The 26,141-nt window shown below is 41.7% G+C and overlaps 1 protein-coding gene across 1 annotated transcript in view; it reads left to right on the top strand.

Moving 5' to 3' along the window:
* Snd1 (staphylococcal nuclease and tudor domain containing 1) overlaps positions 1 to 26,141 on the top strand; it is a 432,108-nt gene that overhangs the window by 61,506 nt on the left and 344,461 nt on the right. The window contains exon 8 of the mRNA XM_028866246.2: positions 10,889 to 11,002. Within this exon, the coding sequence (XP_028722079.1) occupies positions 10,889 to 11,002 (114 nt within the window). The remainder of the gene's footprint in view (positions 1 to 10,888; positions 11,003 to 26,141) is intronic.

Below are 26,141 nucleotides of genomic sequence, written 5' to 3'. Positions count from 1 at the left end.
GCCGCTTTGTTTTTTTGAGACGAAGTCTATTGTAGTTGTAATTTTGAGCTCATGATCCCTCTGCCTCTACCCGCCACGTGCTGGGATTATAGGCATGTGCCACCATGCCTGGCCATGTCAACTGCTTGGAACATTTGGCTCTTTCATATTTCTGAATACAAGGTTTATTTATTATTTCTTCTTTGTAAGCGTAACTCCTTTCTTTCATTCTGTGAAAGAAAATACATTTCGATTTCTCATTCAAATACAGTTATTCACATGGACGTACACACGGTCTTCTCCATTTTCCAGTATGATTATGATTTTAAATTAATAGTATTTATCTTGTAAATGCTAATTACTTTATTTATTTATTTATTTATTTTATTTTTTATTTTTTATTTTTGGTTTTTTCGAGACAGGGTTTCTCTGTGTAGCTTTGCGCCTTTGCTGGAGCTCACTTGGTAGCCCAGGCTGGCCTCGAACTCACAGAGATCCGCCTGGCTCTGCCTCCCGAGTGCTGGGATTAAAGGCGTGCGCCACCAACGCCCGGCTGCTAATTACTTTATTAAGAGCTATATTGCATAGTAAAGCTAATTTTCATTTCCTATACTTTTTGTTTTCCCTGAAGTTAGTAATTTTTGAAAACATTTACATGCACATATATTATGCATATTATTAATTCACCTCTCAAATTCTCTACCTGTCTAAATTTTTTCTCAAAACATTCATTCGGTTTGCTGATCTTACTTCAGTACTTCTGTCTTGAGATGTAGGCAGTGCTGCTCTGGACTGATTGACTGCTCTTTCTCCCATGATGAGTTTCACCTTTCGATTTCATCGTAGGAGTTTTCTTTGCTTCCTCTCAGATTAGGACTATGCTTGTTAGATCCTGTGGCTTTTTCTTGTTGATTTGTTGTATCACTTCGGTGGCACATTTGTTCTTCATGAGAACAGACTGCTGGAGGTAAAGTTTTGAAGCTGTTCCTCTCTATTTCCCATAACCACTCAGTTGATAATCAGTGGGTATGTATCAGATGCCGTTTCCCATGAGAATTGATACAGTATTGCTGAGTTGTCATTTAGTTTCTATGGTTTTGTTGTTGTTTGTCTCCCCCTTCCCTTGTGATCTGAAATGACTGATATTTTCATCCATGTATGAGTCTTTTTCTCTCTAGAAGGAATTACCAAAATCTTTTTAAGCCTAGTATTTCGTCACGTCATAATCATGTGACATTGTGCTTCAGTGTTTAGACCTAAACTGCTTTGTTATCCTTCATATATTTTCTCTATTTTTCCTTTGTCTAGAACTCCTCTCATTTGGATGCCATACCTTGTGGCTAGTGTTTGGATCTTTCCTTCTTATTTTCTTTGTTTTTAAAAAATGTTTTATTGTTTGAGGTGAAGGTTGTATTTGATCACCTGGGGATTGCCTTGAACTTGAGATCCTCCAAAGTGCTGACTGTAGGCATGCATGACCTTTCTTTCTCTTTGTCTCTCATTTATCCTTTTCATTTCTGTGAATTTCATTTGTTCTGTGAATGAATCTCTTCTATTATTGCTATTTAAAAATCAAAATTCCAGAATTTGTTTCATGTTCTCTCCTACTCTCTCGAGAAATACCTTTAATTATTTTGCAGTTCCCTCCATGTTCTTTGTGTTCTCTTGTTGGTTATTTTGGCTCCTTATTTTTCGTATTAGAGGCGCCTCAGGTATTTGATAGACCTTGGTTGTCACATTTAAGAATAAGGTTTTAATACTAGGTTGTAAGGATTGGAACTGTGTGGATGTGGGGCATATGTCTTGAAATTTAGCAGCTGTTTCAGAGAGTTGAAGCCAGTCCTGGTGTCCAGCCCCTTGGTTGTTACTTTAGATGCCTGATTTTTAGTTCCTGAGTCCTTCTGGGCATCTGGGGTTAGGGAGTGGGGCTCTGTTATATGTATCAGATTGACTGTTCAGTTTTCTCACTTCTGGCTCAGGATTGGCTTTTATGAACCCATGGAATCAGAGCCCACCAGCTCTCAGGGTCTTACTGCAGTATCTACCTCTCCAGTTATCTGTATATTCTTGAGCTTATTATGTAAATAGATGACTAGGGATGTTAAACACATCACTTAAAATTTTTTTATTTAAAAAAATAATTGGAGAAGGAATCAAAATAAGTGTTTGGGGGACTGGAGAGATGGCTCAGAGGTTGAGAGCAAAGGCTGCTCTTTCAGAGGTCCTGAGTTCAATTCCCAGCAACCACATGGTGGTTCACAACCATCTGTAATAAGATCTGGTGCCCTCTTTTGGCCTGAAGGGATAGATGCAGGCAGAACACTGTATACATAATAAATAAATAAATCTTAAAAAAAAAAAAAAAAAAGAAAGAAAGAAAGAAAAAGAAACACACAATAAGTGTTTGGTTCAACTTCCTTAATTGGTACCTAATATCCCATCGTGATGCTGTACCATCATTTATTTAACCAGTCTCAAGAAGGTTGCTGGTCGTGTAAGCTGGTAATTTTCCTCATATTTAGAAAGTGTAGTGAATATCTGTAAATGATAGTTATTGGCTTGGAGGTGGTTAGAACATATTTGCAAATAGGTCTTCAGCAATATTACCTGATAGAAGCAAGCTTGGTTTCTAATATTTGTCTGAAGAAGGATTGACCAACTTCTTCTGAAAGGAACTCAAAATAAATATGTTATGCTTGGCAGGCCACTGCTTTTTGTAACCCCAAACCAACTGTGACTTGGCAGTCATTTGTAAACAATTGAAAATGTTAAGAGGTGGGAGTGTGGCTCAGTGGTAAAATGTTTGCCAAGCATGTGTGTGGGCCTAGTTTAATCCTTAGTGCCATTTCCATGACCTCCTGCATTACCCCCAACCCCAAACAAAAGAAAGGTGTGTTAATAATGCCCAGTAAGTTTTCAAGGAAGCCGAACAAAGGTCTTCACACCCACGGGCCTGTCAATCAATTCCAAACAGGGCTCTTTCTTCTGTAGTTACCAGGTTTAAAGGCACTAATTGTATAGAACACAACTAAAATAACCAGAAGTCCTTGCAAGGGTGACTCTTGACCTCTTCATCAGGATGCTTTGATGTCTGATAGTTGATTTCTGGAGAGCTGTAGATGAGTGTTTGTCAAAAGGTTCACTGTGAGAAATCTGAAACTCAACTAAGGATTTTCTTGATACTTGTGGCCTGTTGAAAGATTGGTTTCCATCATCTGCCTAAGCGGTTTTATCCCTCAAAGAAAGAGCTCCAAAGGAGGGCTCTCCTTGTCTTTCCAGGTTAGCAGAGAAGCATGTTCCTTTCACAGCGATTAGCTGAGTCTGCCTGAGACTTTTGTGCCTGTTGTGGCCTGCCAGTTCCCTGCCTGCCTTCCCTGTGGCGTTTTAGCTGATCTGTGCAGTTTGTAGCCATATGGTCCCCTGAGCACGTGGCTTGGCTTCCCTGTCCCTACTGCTGGATCTGTGGGCATTGCAGATTTCACAGACCTGAATAGCACTGTTGGGGGGAGGGGAAAAAGAGCTTGTTCCAGAGTTGTCTTCTCACTGCCCTGCTTGTTAGAGACCTCATGTTAGTTCTCTAATAACATAAACAAATAGCACCCCACTTTGTGCTTTGAAAAGATGTAAAACTACTCAAACTCCATCTTTCAAGCTTATCGTTTGAGACTTTTGCCTGAAGAGCCCAGGTAGTTGGCTGGCAGTGGTAGCCATGACCAGCATTGCAGATCAGGTTGTATGGTAGGTAGCTATGGATATAGCATGGATCTGCTAGAATGCAATCATTTAGTTAGCATGGAATTGATTTTACCCCAATATTGCTGTGTTTCTAGTTCAAGAGTTATTTAGCATCATAGCTGAGATTCCCTACCCCGATTTATTTATTTTCTTGGAGAATTCATCCAAATAGGTTTACTGTGGCATCTCCTTATAGTTTTGCTTTACATTAACTTTAGTGATTAGTGGTGTTGAGCCTGTGCTTGTCATCTGTTTGTGTAGTCTGCTTTAGGGAAATGTCAAAGTCCTTTACCTGTTTTTCAGTTTTTAAAAATGGTTTAGAGTGCTGGGTATTGAACCCAGTGTTTTTGTCCATTTTTAATTGCACTGCTTGGTTTTGTTGTTGTAGAGTTTTAGGGATTTTGCAAATATTCTGGGTATTAATTCTTTGTCAGATGCATAGTTTAGAAATATCATCTCATATTTTATAGGTTGCCCTTTTACTGTTAGTTCTACTTTTGGAGCACAGTGGTTATTTTTGTTTATTTATTTTTAATTTTTAGGCAATCCAGTTTGGTTTTATATCTAATAGATCATTGCTAGATGCAAAACAGTGAAGTTTTTGCTCTGTGAATTTCTTCTAAGATTTAAGTTTCATAATTAAGTCATGGATCCAGTTTGAATCAGTTTTTAGTGTGGCACTAGGTGAGGATCTAGCTCATTCCTTCATGTCTCTAGCTTCCTGGTATCATTTGTTGCAGACTGTCTTTCTTCACTTACGAATCTCCATCCTTGTCAGTGGCCTTTTGACCGCATATGCAAAGGTCCGTTCTTGCACTATTCCATTGTCTGAATTGCAAGTCTTTGACAGTCAGTCCTGTATGCTTTCCGTATCGTAGCTTTGGAGTAAGTTTTAAGATAAACAAGCATGCGTCATCCAGTTTTGTTCTTTTGCCTATTTAGGGGTCCTTTGAGATCCAGTATGAATTTTGTTATGGGTTTTCCTATTTGTGCAAGCCAAAATCAAACCAATGAACAACCCGTCAAACCTCTTTTGTTGCTCATTTAAGTGGTACATATAGTAAAACTTGAAGGATACACACAAATTGGTTTGTTATCTTACTTTGTTTTCTTGTCACTGTGATAAAATACCCTGACAAACAATTTGTTGGAGAGAGAGCTCACAACTCAACATATAGTCCATCACCAGGGAAGGCAAGGTAGGGGTTTGACAAAACTTGTCACGTTGCATTTGCACTCAAGAAAACAGTGGACTTCCCTGGCTCTTCTAGCTTAAAGTACCAAACTCTGCCACATTCTCGTCACAAAATATTTTCAGTGGCTTAAGAAACCTCAGTTAGATTTATCTCAGCAGCAACCCCACTTCTGCTACTGATTTCTCTCCTAGCTTCTTTTCCCTTGCTGTGCTAAAACTCTGACTAAAAGCAGCTACTGGAGGTTTATTTAGCTTACAGTCCATCATGGCAGGGAATTTGTTTTAGTAAGAGTCTGAGGGGACTAGTCTTACTGTATCCACAGTGAGAACAAGATAACAACGAACCCATGCATGCCAGTGCCCAGCTCCTTCTCTTCCTTTTTATTCTGTCCAGGACGCAGGGGATGGTGGGGGTGGGGGTGATGATCTTCCCACCTTGGTTAACCCACTTAAGAAAATGCCTTACAGGTATGCTCAGGAACTCATCTCTTGGTTGGTTCTAGATTGTGTCAAATTGACAGCAGTATTACACATAAGGATTATGTGTAAATGAGTGAAACATTGCATTTTAAGAGAAAAGAAAGCAAAAGTAATTACATTTGGAATTTTGATAGGATTGCATTAAATTCACAAATTGACAAAATCAAATCAACAAACAACCCACCCCAAATAATATTTACATATTGTCAATATTAGATCTTCTAATCCATAATCATGGGATGTGTTTCTGTTTATCTTTGTTGTCTAACAGTTTTTATATGTGTATGTGATATGTGCATGTACACATGCATGTGCAGGCCGGAAGTTGAATTACCATCAGTTAGGTAAAATGGCTAGCCACCAAATGCCTGCAATTTTCTTGTTTCTGCTTCCCGGTACTGGGATTATAGGCATGTACTGTCACACTTGGTTTTTGACACGATGTTGTGGGGGCAGGGCTGATCTCAACCGAGGCTTTCAAGCTTGCACAGGGAGCACTTTGCCTACTAAGCTGTTCTTCCAACTCCCTCAACAATGCTTTATAATTTGCATTATATAAGGTTTTTGTTTTTTTTACTTCCGTGGTTATGGTTATTCTTAAGCATTTTGTTCTTTGTGATGCTTGCTATTGGGGATGAAATTCAGATGTTATTGCTAGTGTATAGAAATAACTGATTTTGTTTCCACTACTTTATTAATTCATTTATTGGTTTAATATTTGTAGAATCCTTGGGTTTCTTCATATGTTTTGTGAGCAGTATAATTTTAGTATTCCAATTTTTATGCCTTTTATTTGTTTTCTTGCCTAATTTCTAGTTTTATACTGAGTGAAAGTGGCTCTTTGATGAACTTTGAAGCAAAGATACTTAATATGTTTGGTGTGATCTAAACTGGCCAGTATATTCTCATGCAGTCATACAGAGACATCAGAAAACAAAGAAATGAAAAAATTGTCACTAGTCTGACCTTATCAAAGGCCTGCATGAGGCAAGGAAGTTGTAGGGATGGCTTGGCCGGAACATTAGCCTCCAGTGCAGCACATCGGCTAAGGCTTGTGGAATTTCATTAGTGCTACAGCTGCCAGATGTGAATGGGAAGAGATTTAGGAGGGTTCGTAGGATGGTTGCAGAATAGACCATGCCAAGAGTCCACGTATTACTGTTCATTGCCACCCTATAATGTATTTTGGTATTTTACGTGAGTGTACTGCATTTGTTACAATTAGTGAACCAATACTAATTTGTGGGTATTAATTAAAGTCATTATTTTATTTAGATTTCTTGTAATGTCTTTTTTTCTCTTTCAGTAACATTAAATTTGCCTATTTTACTTCCTTACAGAATGTCAGACTTTCCGTGTTTTCCTTGTGACCTTGATTGTTTTGAGGAGCAGTGAGGTATTTTGTAGGATGTTGCCCATAGAAATTTTGTCTGATGTGTGCTTTCCTTTTAGTTATCTATGGTGGTATGTGATATGACTGTGCTTAGTTGGCTTGTACCAGGATATTGTTGTGATTATTAACTTTTTTTTTTGGTTTTTCGAGATAGTATTTCTCTGTGTAGTTTTGGTGCCTATCCTGGATCTCGCTCTGTAGACCAGACTGGCCTTGAACTCACAGAGATCCTCCTGGCTCTGCCTCCCCAGTGCTGGGATTAAAGGCGTGCGCCACCACCGCCCGGCTAGCTTTTTTTTTTTTTTAAAAAAAAGCAAGATTGCATGTGTCCTTCTGTGATGAACTAGGGAGAATAGACGTAAGCACACAATGCTAGGGTGCAGGAGAAACAGCCAGATGTCAGTTATCAGTGAGGTAAAGGGTGTGTGTCTCCTTTCCAGTGGTCTCATCAAAGAGCACTCTGGTCTGAGTGGAGAAGCCCTGTTTTGGTTGGTGCTTGCTTTGCTTCTTTCTGTACCGAGATTGGTAGTAGTGTCAGAGCTGTTGTTGGACAAGGCTGGGGTGCTGTTGGGAGGGCATCTGTAGCTGAGAAAGCTGTTGGAAGGCTTTGTCATTTGATGCTAAGAAGCCAAATAGCAGCAGCCCCTGGCCTCACAGTTAGCATTGTGGGGGGCTGTGCAGATAGGCAGTGTGGCGGGGGGCAAAGAAAGGGATCGGTACTTCTTTTCCCTGACACAGCTCTGTAGTTCTCCTGACTTGTGGTAGCCTTTAGCCTATATCTTACCATCACGAAGACATTTTTCCTGTTACAACTGGGCTTCAAGCGATGTGGAAGGAATTGGTTTAGTGCATGTAATGTTGAGTCCAGATGGTGACTTGTTCCTTATAGATTGCTGCTCTTAGCCTTGGGTGATCTCTTGGTGCATTTACACGAGGATGGCTTGGTTAGAGATCTGTAACTTGTAGTGAAAGAGAGCCATGGGAGCATACTTCAGTTATCCTGAAGAACAGCTTCCTGAGAAATAGAGCTGTTCCAGTGTAGTCTGTATAACTGAGCTGATGAGCAGGCTTTGGATAGGAATCCACTCTGCATTTTACTTATTGCACAGTGTGTGTCTATACCCAGTATTTTATTGCTTCTTCCACGTCTCTGTAAGCAACTGCTTTTTTTCTGGGCAGTAATGACACAGTTTACAGAGAAGTAGAAAACCATACTTCTCCCCAACTTCCTTTCTTCCCTCCTGCTCTCCCTCTGAAAGCTAAGCTTTACATCCTTGGCAGCGCCCGAGTGCGCAGTTCTGAAGAGGAGGTTGCTAATCAGGGATATGCCGAGCAGAGAGTCTGCTGCTGTGGCCTAAAATTTAAGCTTCAAAAACCATTTGCTGCTGTCACTAACATGTTCGAAGGGGGTGAGAACACCAACTTTGTCACAGGGGATGCTTAGATCTTCACATTCTGGAATCAGGGTGAAGGTGTGACACTGTGATACTTCCCCCCTGGTGTCACTGCTCGCTGAGCATGCTTGGAAGCCAGGGCTGTCAAGATATTCTCATGTCTTAGTATGGGGAAATTCTGTATGTTTTTGGCAACTGACAATTTAATAAGAGTTAATTTGAGTTTGAGAGGAAGTACAGATCTGTCCGAGAGTAAGATTTTGGAAATATTGTGAGACGTGTGCATTTGAGATGACTGAAGATTATCTTGTTTTTCTTTCGTTATCCTTTCGAAGGAGTTACTAACTGGTATAGTGGCTGTTCTGCTTGGTATGGCTTAGAGGAGTCTTTTCTTCTCTGGTTTGCAGTTAGAAGAGCAGATAGCACAATTGGTGGAGCCCACATCCCTCAGGTGTTCTGTCATCCATTTTCTTGTCACATAAATCCTCATCCTTTTGAAGGAGAGAGACAGGTCACTGGACCTTTTCTTCTGGGGCCTGTTGTCCACTCTTGATAGCTTTGGGAACGTACTCTGTTGCCATGAGGAGCTTTTCTTGGCATTAATATGTCTAGATGGTAACAGACATAAGATTTTTCTCTTTTGGTTTCTGTAACTGAATCTATTTTTTTAGTTGTATCTTCTAAGGCAGTATCTAAGTACCTCATGGGCTTTTTATTTATGTAGGAATTTTTATTTATTTGATTTGGAGGGTCTTATACCTTTTGATACTACCCGGTTCTGGTAACTAGCCCTAACTTGGTCCTGGTTTGCCTTCATGTTATATGTATATTTTTTTATTGCCTCTGATCTTGAAGTTTCTCTGGCCAGGAGAATTTTTGGTTCTGACTTTCTGGGTTTTTAGAGTTTAGCTTTCTTGACTCAAATCTGTCATATGGATATAGTAAAATGACTATGGCCACTTGACATTGTCTTTTGCTGCATTCAGAGCTGTAAGTTAACCTTAACATATAGCAGATAAATAATAATTCCTAATTTCCTTTAGTCTGGGTTAGACCCTTCATTATCTTTCTGACTGCTGGGCTTTTCTTCCTGCGACTTCCGTTACTCATCATGATCAAACTCAGATCTTTCCTTCTGCCAGCTATACTCAGCCTTCTATGGAGGGACACACAGCTTGGTTCTGACTGGCTTCTTTTCCTTCTTCCTGTTTGATGGTACTTAGCTACTGCCATTTTCTGTCGTGCATATTTTCTAACTTGTTTTTTCTTGTTCTAAAGATTGTCCCTTAGAGTATTCCTTATTTCACCCATTTATTTATTCATATATTTATTTATTTGTTTGTTTGTTTATGGTATGTGATTGGCTGGTTCTTTGTAAAGGTGGAGAATAGCTGCTTTTGGATGAGTCTGCAAATAATGGAATATATGCTGTGCTGAAGAATCTTAGGCCTTCCAAGAAACAGGCCTCCTTTAAGATAGATACTTCACAGTGTGCTGTCCATCATGGCAATGAACTGTCTAGCTGCTTTTGTTTCGTGCATAAAAGAGAAAAGGAATTTTGCCAGCCTTCTTCCTTTTGTGGCAGTTGACCCCATAGTTCAGCCACCTGGTGGTTCCTGATGGGGCCCTGATTGAAGCATAGTGGAGTCTGGTTTTCACTCTGCAGATGGAATGGATGGGAACAATATTTTGTAGTCAGCAGCTACCTTGTAATGCTTGCAAGGAAAGAAGAAGAAAAAAAATTCCCATACAGCCTTGAAACAACGAGGTCTGCATATAATTGGGTGGATTGTTGACTACTGGCCGTATTATAGGTTCTGGTTATAGCCTTGTTGTGGTACTGTCCCAGTGTGAATGGCATTTTATTCTGTACACACTGGTGGGATGTTCTAACCTTCACAGAAGAATATTTGTGCTTTTGCCCTTCAAATAGATATCCTTGTATCCCAGACTGGAAGTTAATCGTTTTCAGCTGAGAGTGGGGTGCAATGTTAATGATTTTCGGTTTCTAAAATCAGACGTGTCCATAGTAGCATTCTAAAAAGATGGCTTGTAGAGTAGCTGAGGTAATATTTTTGCAATTTAATGTGTCTGCTGTGAGATTAACAGCTAAGCAGCTCCTTCTCTGAGCTGAAATGACAGTTCTTTTCGTCCTTCACTTGTCTTTGATTTTTCTGCTTTCTGTTGGGGCATCTTGTTTAGATTCTTTCTCACCTTTTTCTAATCCAACCCTTGCCTCTGAAGGTAGGATTTTGATTTTTAGTTTTAAACTTGCATCAAGAAAATTTTTAGTCCAGACTGGATTTAGTGTGTTGGATTTTTTAAGTTTTTATTCTTATTTAAACAGAGTTTTTACTGTCTAGCCCGGGATGTCTCATTTTGGAATTTACAGTATAGCCCTCCCTGGCCTCAAGCTCATAGCAAGCTCATTGCATCTACCTCCTGAGATTGATTGTAGGTGTGAACCATCACACCTGGCTCAGATTTCTAGTTTTTCAGCTCTATATTTAAGCACAAGAAATAAAATTGATCATCTTTATGAATGAAACAGCTTCTGTCTTATTAAGAGATTATTATAAGGTCTTTGGAAATTGATTACCACAGATGGCTGCTTATCTCACCTTTTTTTATCTGCCTGTGGTGGCCTGGTTCTTTGCTGTGTGATGAGGACCCTTGAAGCCAGTTTAAGCATTGTTGCCTTCTTACTTGCAGGTAATGCAGGTATTGAATGCTGATGCCATTGTTGTGAAGCTGAATTCTGGAGTCTACAAGACCATCCACCTGTCGAGCATCCGACCACCAAGGTTGGAGGGAGACAACGTACAGGTGAGACCAAGGAAGTGTTTTCGTGACTTTTCTATTACTGTGATAGAAACACCATGACTGAGACAACCTCTAGAAGGAAGGGTTTCTTTGCCATATGGGTTTAGAGGAACACGATTCTGTCATGGTGGGAAACATGGCAGCAAGCAGCAACGGTGGTAGGAACTGGATGCTCACATCTTGACTGCACACACGGGTCGGGAGTTGGGGTGGGGGTGTAAGAACATGCACACATTCCACGAGGCTTTGGAATGTCAAAGCCTACACCCAGTTACATACTTCTTCTAGCAAGGTATCTCTTAGATTTCCCCAAAATAGTGCCACCAGCTGAGGACCAGGTGTTCAAATACATGAACCTAGGGGGGACATTCTCATTGAAATCACTCAGGAAGGTTCAAGTAGAGAAGCCAGAAAATTGGTTAAATATAATAGTTAGATGTGAAAATGCCACCACAGACAGAGACAAAAAGTGAGATAAGTCTTTGACATTCTGCAGATATTATGCCTTTATATTTGTAGCCCAAACCACAGCCTCTGCTCTACTCCATTTCAAATAGTTACTATTGGCACTCCTCCCAGGGAGCTGGAGAGCAGTTAGGATTGGGAATATTTGAGATAGTGGGTGAATTTTATTTGAAGAAGATCTTAACATTCCTGAGAGAATAAGATGGAGAGATTTTGTACCCGACTTACATAGTAACAGGGCCTATTTTTGATGGTCATTTTGGTTTGGTAGTTCCTTATGTTTTTGCTTTAGGAAAGAAAAAAATGAATGTGTATGTATATGCTCCTTGGGGTTACCTGCTTACCTTTTACAGTTGTTAACTATACTATTTGTATTGTTTTGTACTATTTGCTAAGTTTGGGCTGAATGAGTGCTTGCCTGACTATATGACTTGAGTGTGTATGTCAGTTCTAAGAAATTATGCTTTGGATGAAATTCCAGCAAGAGTTGGTCTTCAGTGTGCAGGTCGGTAGTTTGTGGTTAGATTTCATGATGATTTTCTTCCTATCATGCTGAGATTTGATGTGGTAGGGATGAAGATAGAGGTTGAGTATTTTCTTGGGTTTGCGTATGTCTTGCTTTAAGGCCATCACTCTTGCTCCTGGTACTTCCCTCTGATAACCTAAGGGTTCATGTTGACTGGTTATAGAATTAGGCCCTTGGCGAGAGCGAGTGCCAGAGGGCACTTTTTAGAAATTAAACATCATGATTGAAGTCAGTGTTGTGGATTATCCACTTTTTTTTTATTTACCTCATTTGTGGTTCTAAAGATGTGAAATTTGCACTTCCATTGTTTTGTGCACACACATGTTGTAGTGCACTTACAAACTGAGTTTCAAAGCCTGTTTCCATTTGTGTGGGAGTTTATAGAAAGCCCTGAAGAGTAAAATCAAAATATCATGATTGTCTTTTGAGTCAGATCATGCATAAAAAACACATACAGGATGGGTGATTTCAATGTCTGGCCAATCAGTTCATTTGCTTTCTTTTTTTCTTTGTAGAGGAGGCAATTTAATGCAGCCAACAGTACCGTGGTAAGGTTGAGAATTTAAATGCACGAAAGCTTAGGAATGCCAGAATGAGGTTGTCTCAGTGACTGTAGCTGTGCCTCATTGCACAGAGTAAATATACATCTCCAATTTGATCAGGATTGGGAATCGTCCACGATTCTGCATCTGTGCCCTACAGTTGGAATTAAGGTTCCCACAGCAACCACAACTTTGAAATTCTTGAATGTTAATTTTTATGTCTGCATCATTAGCCAAAGCATTATGTTAATGTTGACTGTGTGGCTGGATTTTAAGCAGTTTTTAGGGAATGGGTGGTGTTGAGCTTAGGTGAAATAAGAGGTTTTCTGAAGAAAGAGCTAACCTACCGGGAACTCAAGTTTTTCCAGGTTCACCTGGAGTTCCTCAGCTGGTGAAAGATACTTTTCTCTTAGCCTAGTAGCTGATGGGCAGTTGTTGATTTTTTTTTTTGTTTTTTGTTTTCCGAGTTCAGGCTGAATTCTGATTATCCATTTCTTGTTTCCTACCAAAATGAGTTATGTCTTTCTTTCTTCTGCTCCCCACCCCCCTTCTCTTTCTGTTCACTCCTGAGGTCTTACTCCATTTTAAGAAAGTTCTAAGTAAGGCTTAGCTATAATAGTCTGCAACATATGGCTTTGAGAGAAATAAGGACTGGTTGTCATTATTTGTTCATTAAATTCCTCTGGAAGATTGATCCTATTAGAGGTCAGTGATATAGCACCCCCGAACATGATGGCTGTTCTGCTGTTTCCCTGAGAAATCGTTTGTATTAAAAAAAAAAAAAAAAAAAAAAACGAGAAGTAAGCACTTGAGAGGAAGGGCACTGAAGGCCTGTCTTGCAAACCACACAAGCCAGTTATATTTGTTGTTTTAAATTTTAGTTAGCTACATTTAAAAACTAAAATGTATTAGCTTTCATATATGTTTGTTAAAACATATCCAAAATATATCAACATTTAATGAATGCTAAAACATTAATGAAGTAGATTATTGTTCCTCCCCCCATCCCCAGTCTTTGAAATCTGGTTTATATTTTACATTTATACCTCATCTCAATTCTTTTCTAGCACCATTCAAGGTTTAAGTAGCTGCATAAGGCTAGTGGCTACTTGTATGGACAGCTCAAGGATATACAGTGAGGGCCCTATGATGAACTTGAAATTATTTTGTTTAACCATGAATAGACTAGTGGATAGTTAGATGCTAGGGTATGAAAACAAATGGGCTTGGTCATTAAGTAAGGGTCATATGTCAAAGACTTTATGTTAAGTTTTTTAGGTTTTTGTCTTGAGGAATTTTAAGCCGAGGAGAAAGATGTATTTAGACTTACAAACTCTTAATGTCAGTGATTTGATTTACAAGATATGAAAGTAATTTACATTTGTACAAAACTGATCTATAAGGAGTAGTTCTGGATTTTTCTTTTGATAAGCCTTAATTGACCAAGTACCCAAGGGAGAATGGTATGACAAATGAGAACTGTAGCTGTTACTCTAGAAGTCCCTCTTGGTCCTGCAGGATTCAGAGTATTTGCCTTTCTCCTTAAAGAATTCCCCTGAGCTCTTACGAAGAGCTCAAGGTTCTCTTCTACATTTACTTTAACGTTAACAAAAATTTACAGTATTGGTGTAGGAAGAAAACTTGTCTCTAGTTCCCAGTGGTACTATAATTTATATAGACGTGTGAAGCCTGGGGAGTAGACATACCCTAAGTTTAAGGTTTCTAGTTTCCTTTACTACTTTCCAATGTTTGTACCTATGACAGGCAGGAAGCCTAATCAAGTATTCAGGGTAGAAGCAGGCATAGGGGCGCCTGCCTTTAATCCCAGCACCTGGGAGGCAGAGGCAGGTGGATTCTGTGAGTTCAAGGCTAGTCTGGTCTGCATAAAGAGTTCCAGGACAGCAAGGGCTACATAGAGAGACCCTGTTTTCAGTAAATAAATAAAAATAAAAACTATATTTAAGGTAGAGCTATTGGAGGCTAGTACTTGTGTTAGCTCATTTGGTACCTTAGTACCTTAGTGCCAATTAGAAAAGGATGTCCCTTTTGTAGGAAGCCTCAGGCCAGTCAGTATGTGTGCTTGGCACACAGAGTAGAGACTGAATTTCAGCTCCTGTTCTGTCTTTGTCCCTTTGGCTAGGTGCCCTTGTGTAAGATATAGCTCACACAAGAATATGTTCCTGCTCTAGTTAGAATAAGATCTGGTAGAATCTCAAAGCAAAAGATGGTGTATTTTTGGGAGATGGGGAGTGGCCGTGTGACGGCAGAAACCCAGAATGCTTGAGGATTGTTTGGGATGAAGGTCTGTGGTGAATGGATTGTACAGGGCCTTCAGGCCTGCACTTGGGAAATTACCTTCGGTCTAATTACCAGGTACTTTCTTGAGGGTGAGTGGCTTTGAAATGAAGAAAGGTGTAACTCAATAGCTTATGGTATGAGTCCTGTCCAAGTAAAAGAACCATATGGGAGAGGATGCAAATGCAGAGCTGGAGGATTCCAGGGGAGAAGTCTTGGGTGTGAGCATTGTGATGGGCAGGCAGATGGCCTTGAAGCAGTTCCTGCCATGGGGTGGCCTTCTGAGCTTCAGAGGAGGACCCAATGGGGCTGTTGCCTTTTAGGAAACTGGAGTACATTCTCTTCACCGTTTCTCTTCCTCCTTCCCTAGAAATATTTAGTAGCTAAACATCGTCGAAAACAGATCTTCTGAGACATCTAGAAATTGCCAGGTGGGTGGTGGTAATAGGAAAATTGGAATTTTCCGAATTTTCCTCTTTCGTGCACCATCTCTTAAATTTTACAGGAAGAATGTTTTGCCTAAGGCTAACCGTATACTTCCCCCTCCCACTCTCTGGTTATTTTCTAATTGGAGCTAGGAGAAGCACTTAAAACACAGATTAGAGCAACTTGTTTTTTTTTTTTTTTCTCCCAAGCCTTTCCTATATTTCCCAGACAGGTCCTGTGTTTTGATTGGAGCTTGGTTTGTTGGTGGACAGTGTGATGGGAGGGTTAAATGCAAGAGTATGTAGTATTTCCTTAGAAGCATTCAGGCGGGTGTGCCTGCAGGTCTTGGTCTTGCTTCTGGATTATTCCAGGTGAATCCATTGATAGCTCTTAGGAGATAGACAGACACTCCTTCATGCTGAAAGTCTGTTTAGAACTCCCATGTGATGCTTTTTTGAACCTCCACGGGTATCAGGGGTTCTCCAAAGGCAGAGCTTGCTTTATCCAGTTGTTTGCTATAAAGAAACACGTGCTAAGTCTCAGGGAAAGGCTCTGGCTTTTCCAGCTGCTGCCTTGAAGGAGGTAGTACATTGTGCAATCTCAGGGCTTCCTAGGGAGCTTTTGGCTTTGATATGAAACTGGAAAGCCTAGTGCTCCATCGCCCAGAGCCGCCTTGGGCTTTATGTTACACTTGGAGTGTTAATGACAAAGGAAACAGCCCCCAGGCTTCCAGTGAAGGGGCTGACTTATTCCCTCATGAAGTCTGCACTTGCAGTGCTATTGTAGTTGGCACAGAGAGATGGGGCTGAAATTTACCTCAGAAGTCAGGTGCATCCTTTGCCCAGCCCCCAGGTGTGTAGTGGATCAAGTTTGCTTTTGGTTGCAGAACCTTTCCTCAGAATCCTTTGTGCAGCACTGCTGGCTCTCCCTCCCTCTTTCCCCTTGGACTCTGTCTCCGAGCTCGAGCTCGGTACTCAGGCAAGTGTGCAAATCCAAGGGTAGCTGCTTTCCCAGCTGGTAGCCCACTGCTTTTGGTATTTAGTCACTTCCGTTCCCTGCCTTTGAGCCTCCTCCCTGTGAACTCACCACAAAGGTTCTTTCACACCAGGGCCTGTAAACATTCAGACCTGGCCACTGAAGGGGCTTTCTAATCTCCTTGTATCCTTGCTGCCTTTACTTTGGGTGACTTTCTCAGGCTTGTACCAACTGGGACTCTTGGACAGGCAGTTGGTAGAGAGGAACGGCAGGTATTTGCATTATCAAGGATGCCCTGGGATTCTTGAAGGCTTTTTGTCAGAGGCAAGGTTGATTCAGGTTCTGATAACTCCATTGTTGTGCAGGACCCTGGGATGCTTTGCCATTTAGACACAATTTCAAGTGGTTCCCAGACTATTCCTTCTGGTTTTGACTTCTGAAAGATAGGTGACTAGTTCCTCTGGACCCTCACACAGACCATGTGACCAGTAAGATGCCTACCAAGAGAAAACCGTGGGGCTGGAGTTCCCAAGCAAAGTAGGGGCAAACCAATAAGCCCACTGACTGTGATTGCAGGCTTGTAACTGGGAGCATAAGGCAAACAGCAAATTAGAGAGGGCATTAAGCTTGGCATTAAGGGCCTTGGAGACAAGCAGAAGCTCTTTGAAATGGATGTAGAATTTCACTGGTTTCCAATGAAGAGATTTTGGGGACCATGGCAGTGTGATCAAAAGACATAGAATGTGTCAGAGTGCTGGCAGAGGCATTCAGTACCCATTTCCAAATTGTTTGGGCATTTTTGATCTGGGCATTTTTGAGATGGACACTTGAAACCTCCTTTATTGGAGGCTGAAAACAATTACTATTAGGAGATGATAGCTCACCTATTTAAGATTCCAGAATGTGTATGTCCTGATATTAATATCTAGGTGCCATCACTTAAAACATTGCTGTGATTTGCTGCTCAGCTGGAGGGCAAGGTGATTAGGTCAAGACATTGGTATCTGGGCAGATAGTAGTTTCCTAAAATGTACACTCCACTGATCTTTCTCAGTGTATTTTAAACCAGAAAAGACAGCATGTGCCCGTCTTGTTGCGTTTGATTTGCTTTTTTTCCCTCTCTTACAAATTATAGTTCTTTTCATTCCTTGAGCTTGAGATCCCCTTGCCTCTTTCTTTCAGATTTTATTTTGTAGGATTTTAATAATCTCCTAGTGAGCCTTGGTGATTAATCCTCTGAACCTTGTACATTTACCTCTTTCAGCCCATCTCTCTCTTCTGTTCCTTTAATCATCACAATCACACAGTTTTACATTTTCAACTTATCTAAATCTTGCTCATGCTGTGTGTTCATGTTTCTTACCGCTTCTCAGTGCCACTGAGGTGTCATAATTCTCTGTTGTTTCTGGACTTGGTGGCACCATCGTTTACTATTCTCTGACCTCTTAATGTGCCTCTGTCTTGCTTCCATTCTTAAGAATCCTGTTAGGTCAGAGACTTCTATACACACAGCCCTTTCCTGCTCTCCAATATCCCGTAGTATTTGTTGATGTGCATGCCTGCTTTCTGCTGTGAAGTCTTAAATGCTTCTGAGGCCAGGAATGGCATTTCTCATCTTTATCTCCTCTTTCAGAATCTTGTAGAGTACTATGAATATAGTAGCCAATTATCAAATGTTTAAATCCCATATGCTGAGGCATAAGACTTAGTTCCATATATTGCTTTTGAGGGGCATCATTTTGCCCACTCTAAATCCTCTGCTAATCCCTGGACTGCCTCTGATAGGTCTTTTCAGCTGGGGCCCATGGACTGGGCCTTAAGTCCCAGGAGTCTCTGCTTTCCTGTTTCCCATCTCCCTCCTAATTGCATCGCTTGTTTTTCTGGGTAGTTTACACCTGGCTTAGAGTTTTGCAGCTCCTTCTTTTCCCCACTCTGTTTCTGTCTAGTTTCTGCCTCTGCGTGACCAGCTCTGCCCCTTCCTGTATGGTTTTCCCTTAATATGTATTCCATTAGCACAGTGCAGCCTGGGTTCAATCCACCCCAGGGGTTAATGTCAGGACTTTAGTGTCTGTGAAGATCAGTCCTTGTTTGACTCTTCTGACACCTGCTCTTCCTCAGGCCATTTCAGACACCTTCTTTTCAGGTGTGCTGATTCATTGACGTCTTTAGGTGGACTTTTTACTCAGGGCTATGCTTTGTTTTTCCCTTCCTTCCTGTTGTTGACCTTGTTAGTTGTCAGATTATTTCTTTGCTGGAACTAATTTTAAAATCAATTAGAGAGCTTCCCGTCATCTTTCTCTCTTTATTTATGAGGTGCTGATTGCAAAACTACCTACACTGTGTTTAGATAAATTACTTTTTTAAAAAAATGTAACATTTATATTCAAGGCAAGTTTAGTGCAGCCATCCAATGCTTTGCATTTTTGCAGGCCAGAGCTGTAGGCTTCAATTCTTGGTGGGCTAATTAGCTTTGGGCTGGGAGAATTTTGTTCTGTTTAGGAACCAAACATTTAAGTTCCTCATATATTATAGACTTTGTGGTTCTGAGGAATTATATTTATTAACAAGATGTTTATAATTTCAGGTGTGTGTGTGTGTGTGTGTGTGTGTGTGTGTGTGTGTGTGTGTGCCCTCCACACGCGCGCGCGCGGGACCTCCAGCAGAATGATGGATTAGGGTGAAGCAGCAGTGGGTCACCCCCACTGTTTGCACAGAGAATCTAGAGCTGAGACTAGAAAGGGAAGCTGAAGGACACAGATGCTTCTCTTTTCCCTAGCAAATGACAGACCCATTGGTTAGGCGTATTTTTGGTGTCACTTTTCATTTTAGCCTTTCTTTGAAAATCTGCAGTCATTTTCTAGGGTGTTCAAAGTTTATAGTCCTTAATTCACCCACTACCATGCGCCCGGCTGGTTTGGGGTACGAATGCCTTTGCTCAGCTCAGTGTCTTGTTTATGTCCACCTTGGTATAGGGCTGCTTCCCAACAGGACCTCTGTTCAGTTTAGCTGTGAAGACATTCTAGAAACTCTATGTACTTTACTTTCTCACATCTCTGCTTTGAGTCAGTTTGTCCTTGTTTAACTATGTGGCACACTTGGTAAGGCTAGGCAGAAGCATCACATGATCTTTCTGGTTACACACTGGTCCTCAGAGTTTGCTACTTCTGTCAATGCAGTTTGGAAAATCTGCGTATTAGATGCTTATAATTTCTAGTTTCTGCTTGCTCACTCCCTTTCTTTCTTCTTTTTCTCCTGTCTCTATGCAGTTTGATTTTCTGGGTCATGTAGATTCCTCATTTCTTCAAGTCTGTTGCAGACTAACTGCCTAGCATATAGTTGGTACTCAGTTATATAATGTCTGCTTGCATTCTCAGTTGCCATCTCAGCTCCGTGTTCATAATCTACTGCTGCAGATGGGCAGAGGGCACTGACCTTTAACTGTGACGCTGCCACTTGACGGCTACCAAAGGGTGTTTTCCTCATGACCAGGTGGGCTGGACTCTTTCTGTGTGTGGCTGCCTTTTGTAAGGTGGGCTGCAATTAGGAGAAAGCCTTGTTCTTATTCATATGGAGCCTGCCTAGCATCTGCTTCTCCAGCTGGATGGCTTGTTTTAGAATGACTGGTGTGCAGGAGCTGTAGGTGGAGCTTGGTAAGGGATTGCTGATGTATGTGGCTACCCAGGGCTCCCTTTGTCAGCCTCTTGCTTCTTCAGGCTTTGGCTTTAGGCCCAGACCCCATGAGTTGGGGTGCAGACTGTACTTGCTACCCTGTTCTTATCAGACCCTCTTTACCTTTTACTGCAACTGATGGGAAGAGAGCACACTGGGTCCTGCCTGACAGATTGACAGACAGTGCCATGTGCTGGTTTGGCTGGTTGGAATGTCCAGATGATTAGGCCAGTTAGCACCTTAAGAGGAGGAGGGAGACTTGACCTCACTCAAAGCAGCTCCTTTCAGTCACTTGTTCTTACCAGGGGACAGAAGCTGTCGTGGTGTTTTGTTCGTCCCTTCTAGTGTGTGCTGCAGCACCAGCTCAGCTGCCCAGTTCTGCCTGCTGCTTGAGCCGCAGTGAAGCCTTTCTGTCAGAGCTTGACTGGGGCTTAGAGGCTGAGTGCTCTGGGCGCCGCCTCCTCTCTCTGAAAACGTTTAGCCTCACTCCTCCTTCCTTCCATACTCGAGTCCTCTCAGAAGAGTAGCTGAGTCCTTTAGCTCAGACATTCCTGTTTGTAGGTGAAGTTACACTTAGTTCTGGGGTGCCTGGATCCAGAAATAGCAGGGCTCTGGGAGATTTCTGTTCCTCAGGGTAAGATACCATAAAGACCAGCAGGTAGAGGAGAGCAGTACCTGTTGCAAAGCCATTTCCCAACCCTAGAGACTAGAAATTAGTCTTTGGTGCCACTGAAGGAACCTGGCAAATGCGAATCTCAGTGCAGTAAAAACCCTGCTGCAGCCTTTCATTTTTAGCCACCTCACCTGGCAAGAAATGTGTCCTGAGGGCTGGAACCACAGTGTTTAGCTCCAGCCTCTCTCTGTGTATCAGGATTATGCTTGCATGTGCTCAGGTAGGAAGATGCTCCCCCTTTTCCTTGTCCCCATCCCAGAGCTGGGAGATTCAGAGGTTGTGTCCTGATTGTTTCCTCTTCCTCACCTCCTCACTCTCAGAAAGTTTGTTCTGCAGATGTCTCTGCAAATGTGAGCGTGGGTATTGCTTTCTTTTCCATTTGATTTGGATCACCTTCCCTGTCCCAGGTGTGGATCTTTCCAGTCCACTTGCTATTTATTCTCTGTCATGGAATGCTCTTTTCCCCATGCAAAATAAGAAATAATACCTTGTATTTGAATGAGAAAGTCACTCCTAGTGAGCCCAGTCTAGGCAGATTGTTGCTCTTGTACCAATGAGTGGGCCTTGCAGAGGGGCTTCTTGTAGTCTGTCTCTCCGTATTTTGTGTGGCTCTTAGATCCTTGGCGCTGTCTCAATGCCACATGAACCTGTCAGGAATTCTTAGTGATGTTAGGTTTAGGTTGCCTCTCATGCCTTGCTGGGGTTTAGCCAGAAAGAGCAGCCTCTCGAACAGGAATCTACTATCTCAGAAAGGGGCTACAACAAAATTGTCCTCTAGTTTTCTTTTTCTTTTTTTTTTTTTTTGTTTTTTTGAGACAGGGTTTCTCTGTGTAGTTTTGGTGCCTGTCCTGGAACTCACTTTGTAGACCAGGCTGGCCTCGAACTCACAGCAATCCACCTACCTCTTAATCTAAGAGTCAAATCCAGGATTTCACACATGCTTGCCATTATTTCTGCCTCCCAAGTGCTGGGATTGAAGGCGTGTGCCACCACCTCCCTGGGGTCTTCTAGTTTTCTTGAGCAACAACATTTAAACTGCTTATTTAATGTGGTCTTGTATTTTGTTTTGTTTTGTTTTTCCAAGACAGGGTTTCTCTGTGTAGCTTTGGAGCTTGTCCTAGAACTCACTCTGTAGCCCAGGCTGGCCTGGAACTCACAGAGATCAACCTGCCTCTGCCTTCTGAGTGCTGGGATTAAAGGCGTACGCCACCACGCCTGGCTCTGCGATCTTGTATTCTAAGAATTACATATGTGTGTCATTTAAGCAAGACTGGTGTACTACTTCTGGAGATTAAATCAGTTGATGTCTTCATTGATGTAGTCTCTGGCTGTTATTTCTAGATACAGGTTTAAGGAGGCAGCTTCTCAAGGCAGGAATCTTGCTTTGAAATAGTGAATGTGTGTGGCAAGGCAGAGTGGTCCTCATTTTAGCTGTTTTTGGTGTTGGTGGTTTTTTTTGTTTTTGGTTTTGTTTTTTTTTTTGTTTTTGATTTTTGTTTGTTTGTTTGTTTTGTTTTTTTGAGACAGGGTCTCATTGTTTAGCCCTGGCTGTCCTGGAACTTGCTATGTAGACCATGCTGGCCTCAAACTCATAGAGATCCTCCGACCTCTACCTCCTGAGTGCCAGGATAAAAGGCATGTGCTACCACACCCGGTTCATGTTAGCTGTTTTAATGGCAGCCTTCAAACTTGCTATTTGGTGCTAGTGGTAAAGATTCAAAACTTCAATTGTTAGAAAAGGTAAAGTTTGCCTTGTTGATACCTGTGGGAGGGAGCAGGCCTTCGACAGGTTCCACTTCTTTATGTTTACGTTTTCCTTGGTCTTAGTGTTTTTTTTTTTTTTTTTTCTTTTTGAGGCAAGGTCTTGCTGTGTAGCCTGTTCTTGAACTCCTGATCTCTCTGCTCAGGCCTCTCAGATGCTGGGATATAGTCTGTACCACCTTGCCTGGCTCCTTCCCCTCTGATTACCCCATACCTCCTTTCTTCTTCCCTGCTGCATAGTCCTCGTTACTAATGCCTCTGTTTCTCCTTTTCTTCTTCTATCTCAAATCCATCTTGGATCTGTTATGCTTGATTGTTGTGGGTTGGCTTGGCCAGTTCAAGGATGTAAAGCTTCTTCTGGTAGTAGAGCTAACCCAATTTTACATGCAACATGACACACAGAGGCCATAGATAGCAGTCTAAGGACACAGTGTTGACTCTCCCACCCATATATACAGTTGGATTTTTGTAACTGAGGGCTCCCTATCCTTGAATGCAAGGAGTTGTGCATTTGAAAGGTTTTTTTTGGGGAAAAAATGCATCTGTATTCAACATGCACTGATTTTCTTATTCTAAGAGTCAAATCCAGGACTTCACACATGCTTGCCATTATTTCTTAAACAAACAAGCGTACAAATAGTCTAGTCTGCCATTTTAGAGGGTCCTGAGTATCTTAAGCTCCCCCATCCTCTGCCCCCATGTAAGGGGGGGTTGTGATATGTTGTGTCCTGGAGAGCCAATCTATGGGTACTGAGGGATCTTTCAGCATCTTGGTGGCCCTGAATTGACCTCATGTTCTGAATTAGGGATTCTGGTGTTTCTGGCTGTTCTTTGACCTTGACATATCTCTTCTATCTCTGTTCCCTTCCCTGCTAGAAAATTGATGCCCATATGTGTGCTTCTAAGGTATCCCCTGATGCAGAGTTCTACAAGGGCAAATCATTTGATTGTTAACGTTAGATTCACTGCAAATATGGCTACCCAACATTATTGCTTCTCATTTACTGCAAATGAGCTGCAGGCCTTCTGGGCTTACACGGGACTGCTCTGAGGACAAAGATTAAGTGGATCTCTGCTGGTGCCATATATTTTGATTGAACAGTAGAGCTGCGGTGTGTATTCAGGGTCTGCCACTGCCTGCCACTGCCCTTGTCTCCCTGCCACAGTTGCGTGCCCTTAGTTCTCACAGTGACCTCTGGCTGAGCTTTTTTCCCTTTGAAAAGGGGCCAGATCAGCTTTTCTTAAGGTGTCAGTACTGAACTCCTTGTATTAAAATCTCTGTGGCTGGGGCCCAGAATGCTCATTTTCACAGCTGCTAGACATCAACTTGAGAAGCACTGTTCTAGATTGTTTCCCGTAGCAGTTGAAGAGTGGGTGTTTACCAAAGCTGTCTCTCAGGAGTTTGGTTTCTGACAATGCCAATTTTCTTTTTTGAGCCAGATTTAGAAGTAGTTTCCTATATAAGCACTACCATATCTCCAAGGTTAGGAGCCAACTGCCAACCAGACATGGCTGCTCTTAACTTGAATGTGCCCAAGGTGCCAGTGAAAGGCGACAGGAGGGTCTGTCTGAGAACAAGGCTTTCTAGGGAAGAGTCTGTAACACACTGTTGGAGCTGATGGTTAGGTACCTAGTGTTTTTTTTTTTCCAGGTCCATTTCACTTCATGGTAGCAAAAGGAAAGATTTATGAAGGACTACTCCGATGACTGGGATTTGCTCTCATTCATGTTATTCTGTCAGCTGGACTTGGTAAAACCTGGAAGAAGGAACAGTTAAAGAATGGGCTTGGCTCTGGCATGTGCAAATGGCCCTGGTGTAGTTGAAAGAAACTACATGGCACACAGAGAGAGAAGTCAGTGTTCAGTCCACAGTTTGGCAAACCGTCAAGAACCTTTTGAACCATGTGTACAAAAGTGTGTGGTGTGGGCTTAGTGTTCAGGGCGACATTGTTTTAAGATTGAGGTGAAGGAAAGCTTACCCCTTGTTAGGGCTTACTGGAGATGTGCTCAGGTCTGCTCAGGGCTCAGCTCTGGGCTCTAGCTAGAGGTGGAGAAATGCTGATAGCCATTCACTGACTTATGTGAAATAAACTATCAAAGACGTGATCTAAAGTCTTTTGAGTATACTTATTTATGATGTGAATTCTAACTGTCAGAAAGACTAGCATATTTGGATGGGCCGAGGACATTCTCTTTCTTATGGAGGAAGTTAGTATTTCTTTACGGAATCCAAGAAATGGAGGCTGCAAGATACTGCAGAAACCTGTTCGGCCGCAAGTGTCTGGATGTCCCAGGCAGGGATTGAGGCCCTGGACTTCTTGTTAAATCCATCGCCATTTGGTGAGACTAATGAGGACACAGGATTGGGTGGATTCTGAACTTGGCTGGAGGTCCCTTCTTTGGCAAGTGGGTTAGCCAAGTTTTACCTGCCTTCCCATGTGTCATGAACATGGATGTGGATTTGGTGGGTTGGTGGCCCTCTCTCCCTCAATGCTGAATGGATCTTTCTATAGTCCTGTTTTTCAATTTTTTTAGAAATGGAAACTGATTATCTTTAATACAGTACATAGTTTTTTTTTTTTTCAAAATAGTTTTTTGTAAAATCAGAGTATTTCCTATTACCAATTTTTGAAGGCAGCATAGTTGATGTATAAGAGAAACTTAATTTGTATTTCTAAGTGTTTAACTTTGGAAAGGAGTTGAACCAAATCCTCCCTCGGTCCCTTCCTCCCTTCGTCTTCCTCCCTCTCTCCCTTTTTTTTAAATGGCACTGGGGATTGAACACAGGATCTTGAACATGCTAGGCAAATGTTGTAACACCGAGTGAGTCTCAGTCCACTCTCTCTGTTTAATTATCTTGTCTCCCATGTGAGGTTTGTTTGGTAGTAACCTCCCCATTCAGAATAGTAAGGCTAACCCTGTGAGACCAGCTTCTCCCTTTTTCATAGTCTCAGTTATTAGTCCTTTTAAGAGATTTCCGTGCTCTGAGAGTGCGTGGACAGGTCACTGTCTCTTTAATATCAGATCATTATTTTCACACGGTGACCAAGTATAGAGGAGGGAGGCTTACACCTCTGCTTTCAGCTTTGCAGCAGTCTCTACTTGACAGATTTGTCCCTGGTTACAAATGGATAGTACTCATTTAAAGGAGCAAATATAAATTACTTAAATCTTACAACCCAGAGGAAGTATCACCACTGTTAATATCTTATGGCCTTTCACTGGCGTCTCTGTTCATGTTTTTTAACAGAACATTTCCCCTGGCCTTTAAATAATTTTCTAAAACAGAATTTTTAATGGTTATGTAGTTTTTAATAATATGGATGTACCATAATTTATTTAACCAGTTGCCACCTATTTTTGGAGATATAAATTATCTCCAATTTTTATGATTATATCTTTACACTTAAAATGAAAATGTGCCTTGAAGTAGAAAGCCTGAGAATCAGGTCCATTCAGATCAGAGGTGGCCCCTGGCAGATTGTTCTGGAGCACACTGTGCAGCGTTGCTCTGCAGATGCGTGCTCCCAGAGGAGCTGATGTTTAGTCCCGCTGGCAGTACACTCGCTAATCACGTAATTCCTTATCTGCCTGTGTTATTTAGAAGCAGGCTGGGATCCAGACCCTAGGGGTTGCTGCCAGCAGTACCCTCTCCCCTCAACTGCTAGACTTGCCACTTCTGCAATAAAGGATACAGGAGACTGGGAAGTCTGCTCCTGGGTTCCTTTGCTCTCTTCTGCTGCCCTGACTGGGAACACTGATGCAGGAATAGGATTGCTTATATGTGCACCTGCAGCATTGCTGTGTCTC

The sequence above is a fragment of the Peromyscus leucopus genome, chromosome 3 (genome assembly GCF_004664715.2).
Source record: "Peromyscus leucopus breed LL Stock chromosome 3, UCI_PerLeu_2.1, whole genome shotgun sequence".
NCBI lineage: Eukaryota > Metazoa > Chordata > Mammalia > Rodentia > Cricetidae > Peromyscus > Peromyscus leucopus.
This window is presented reverse-complemented; position numbering and strand designations above follow the sequence as displayed.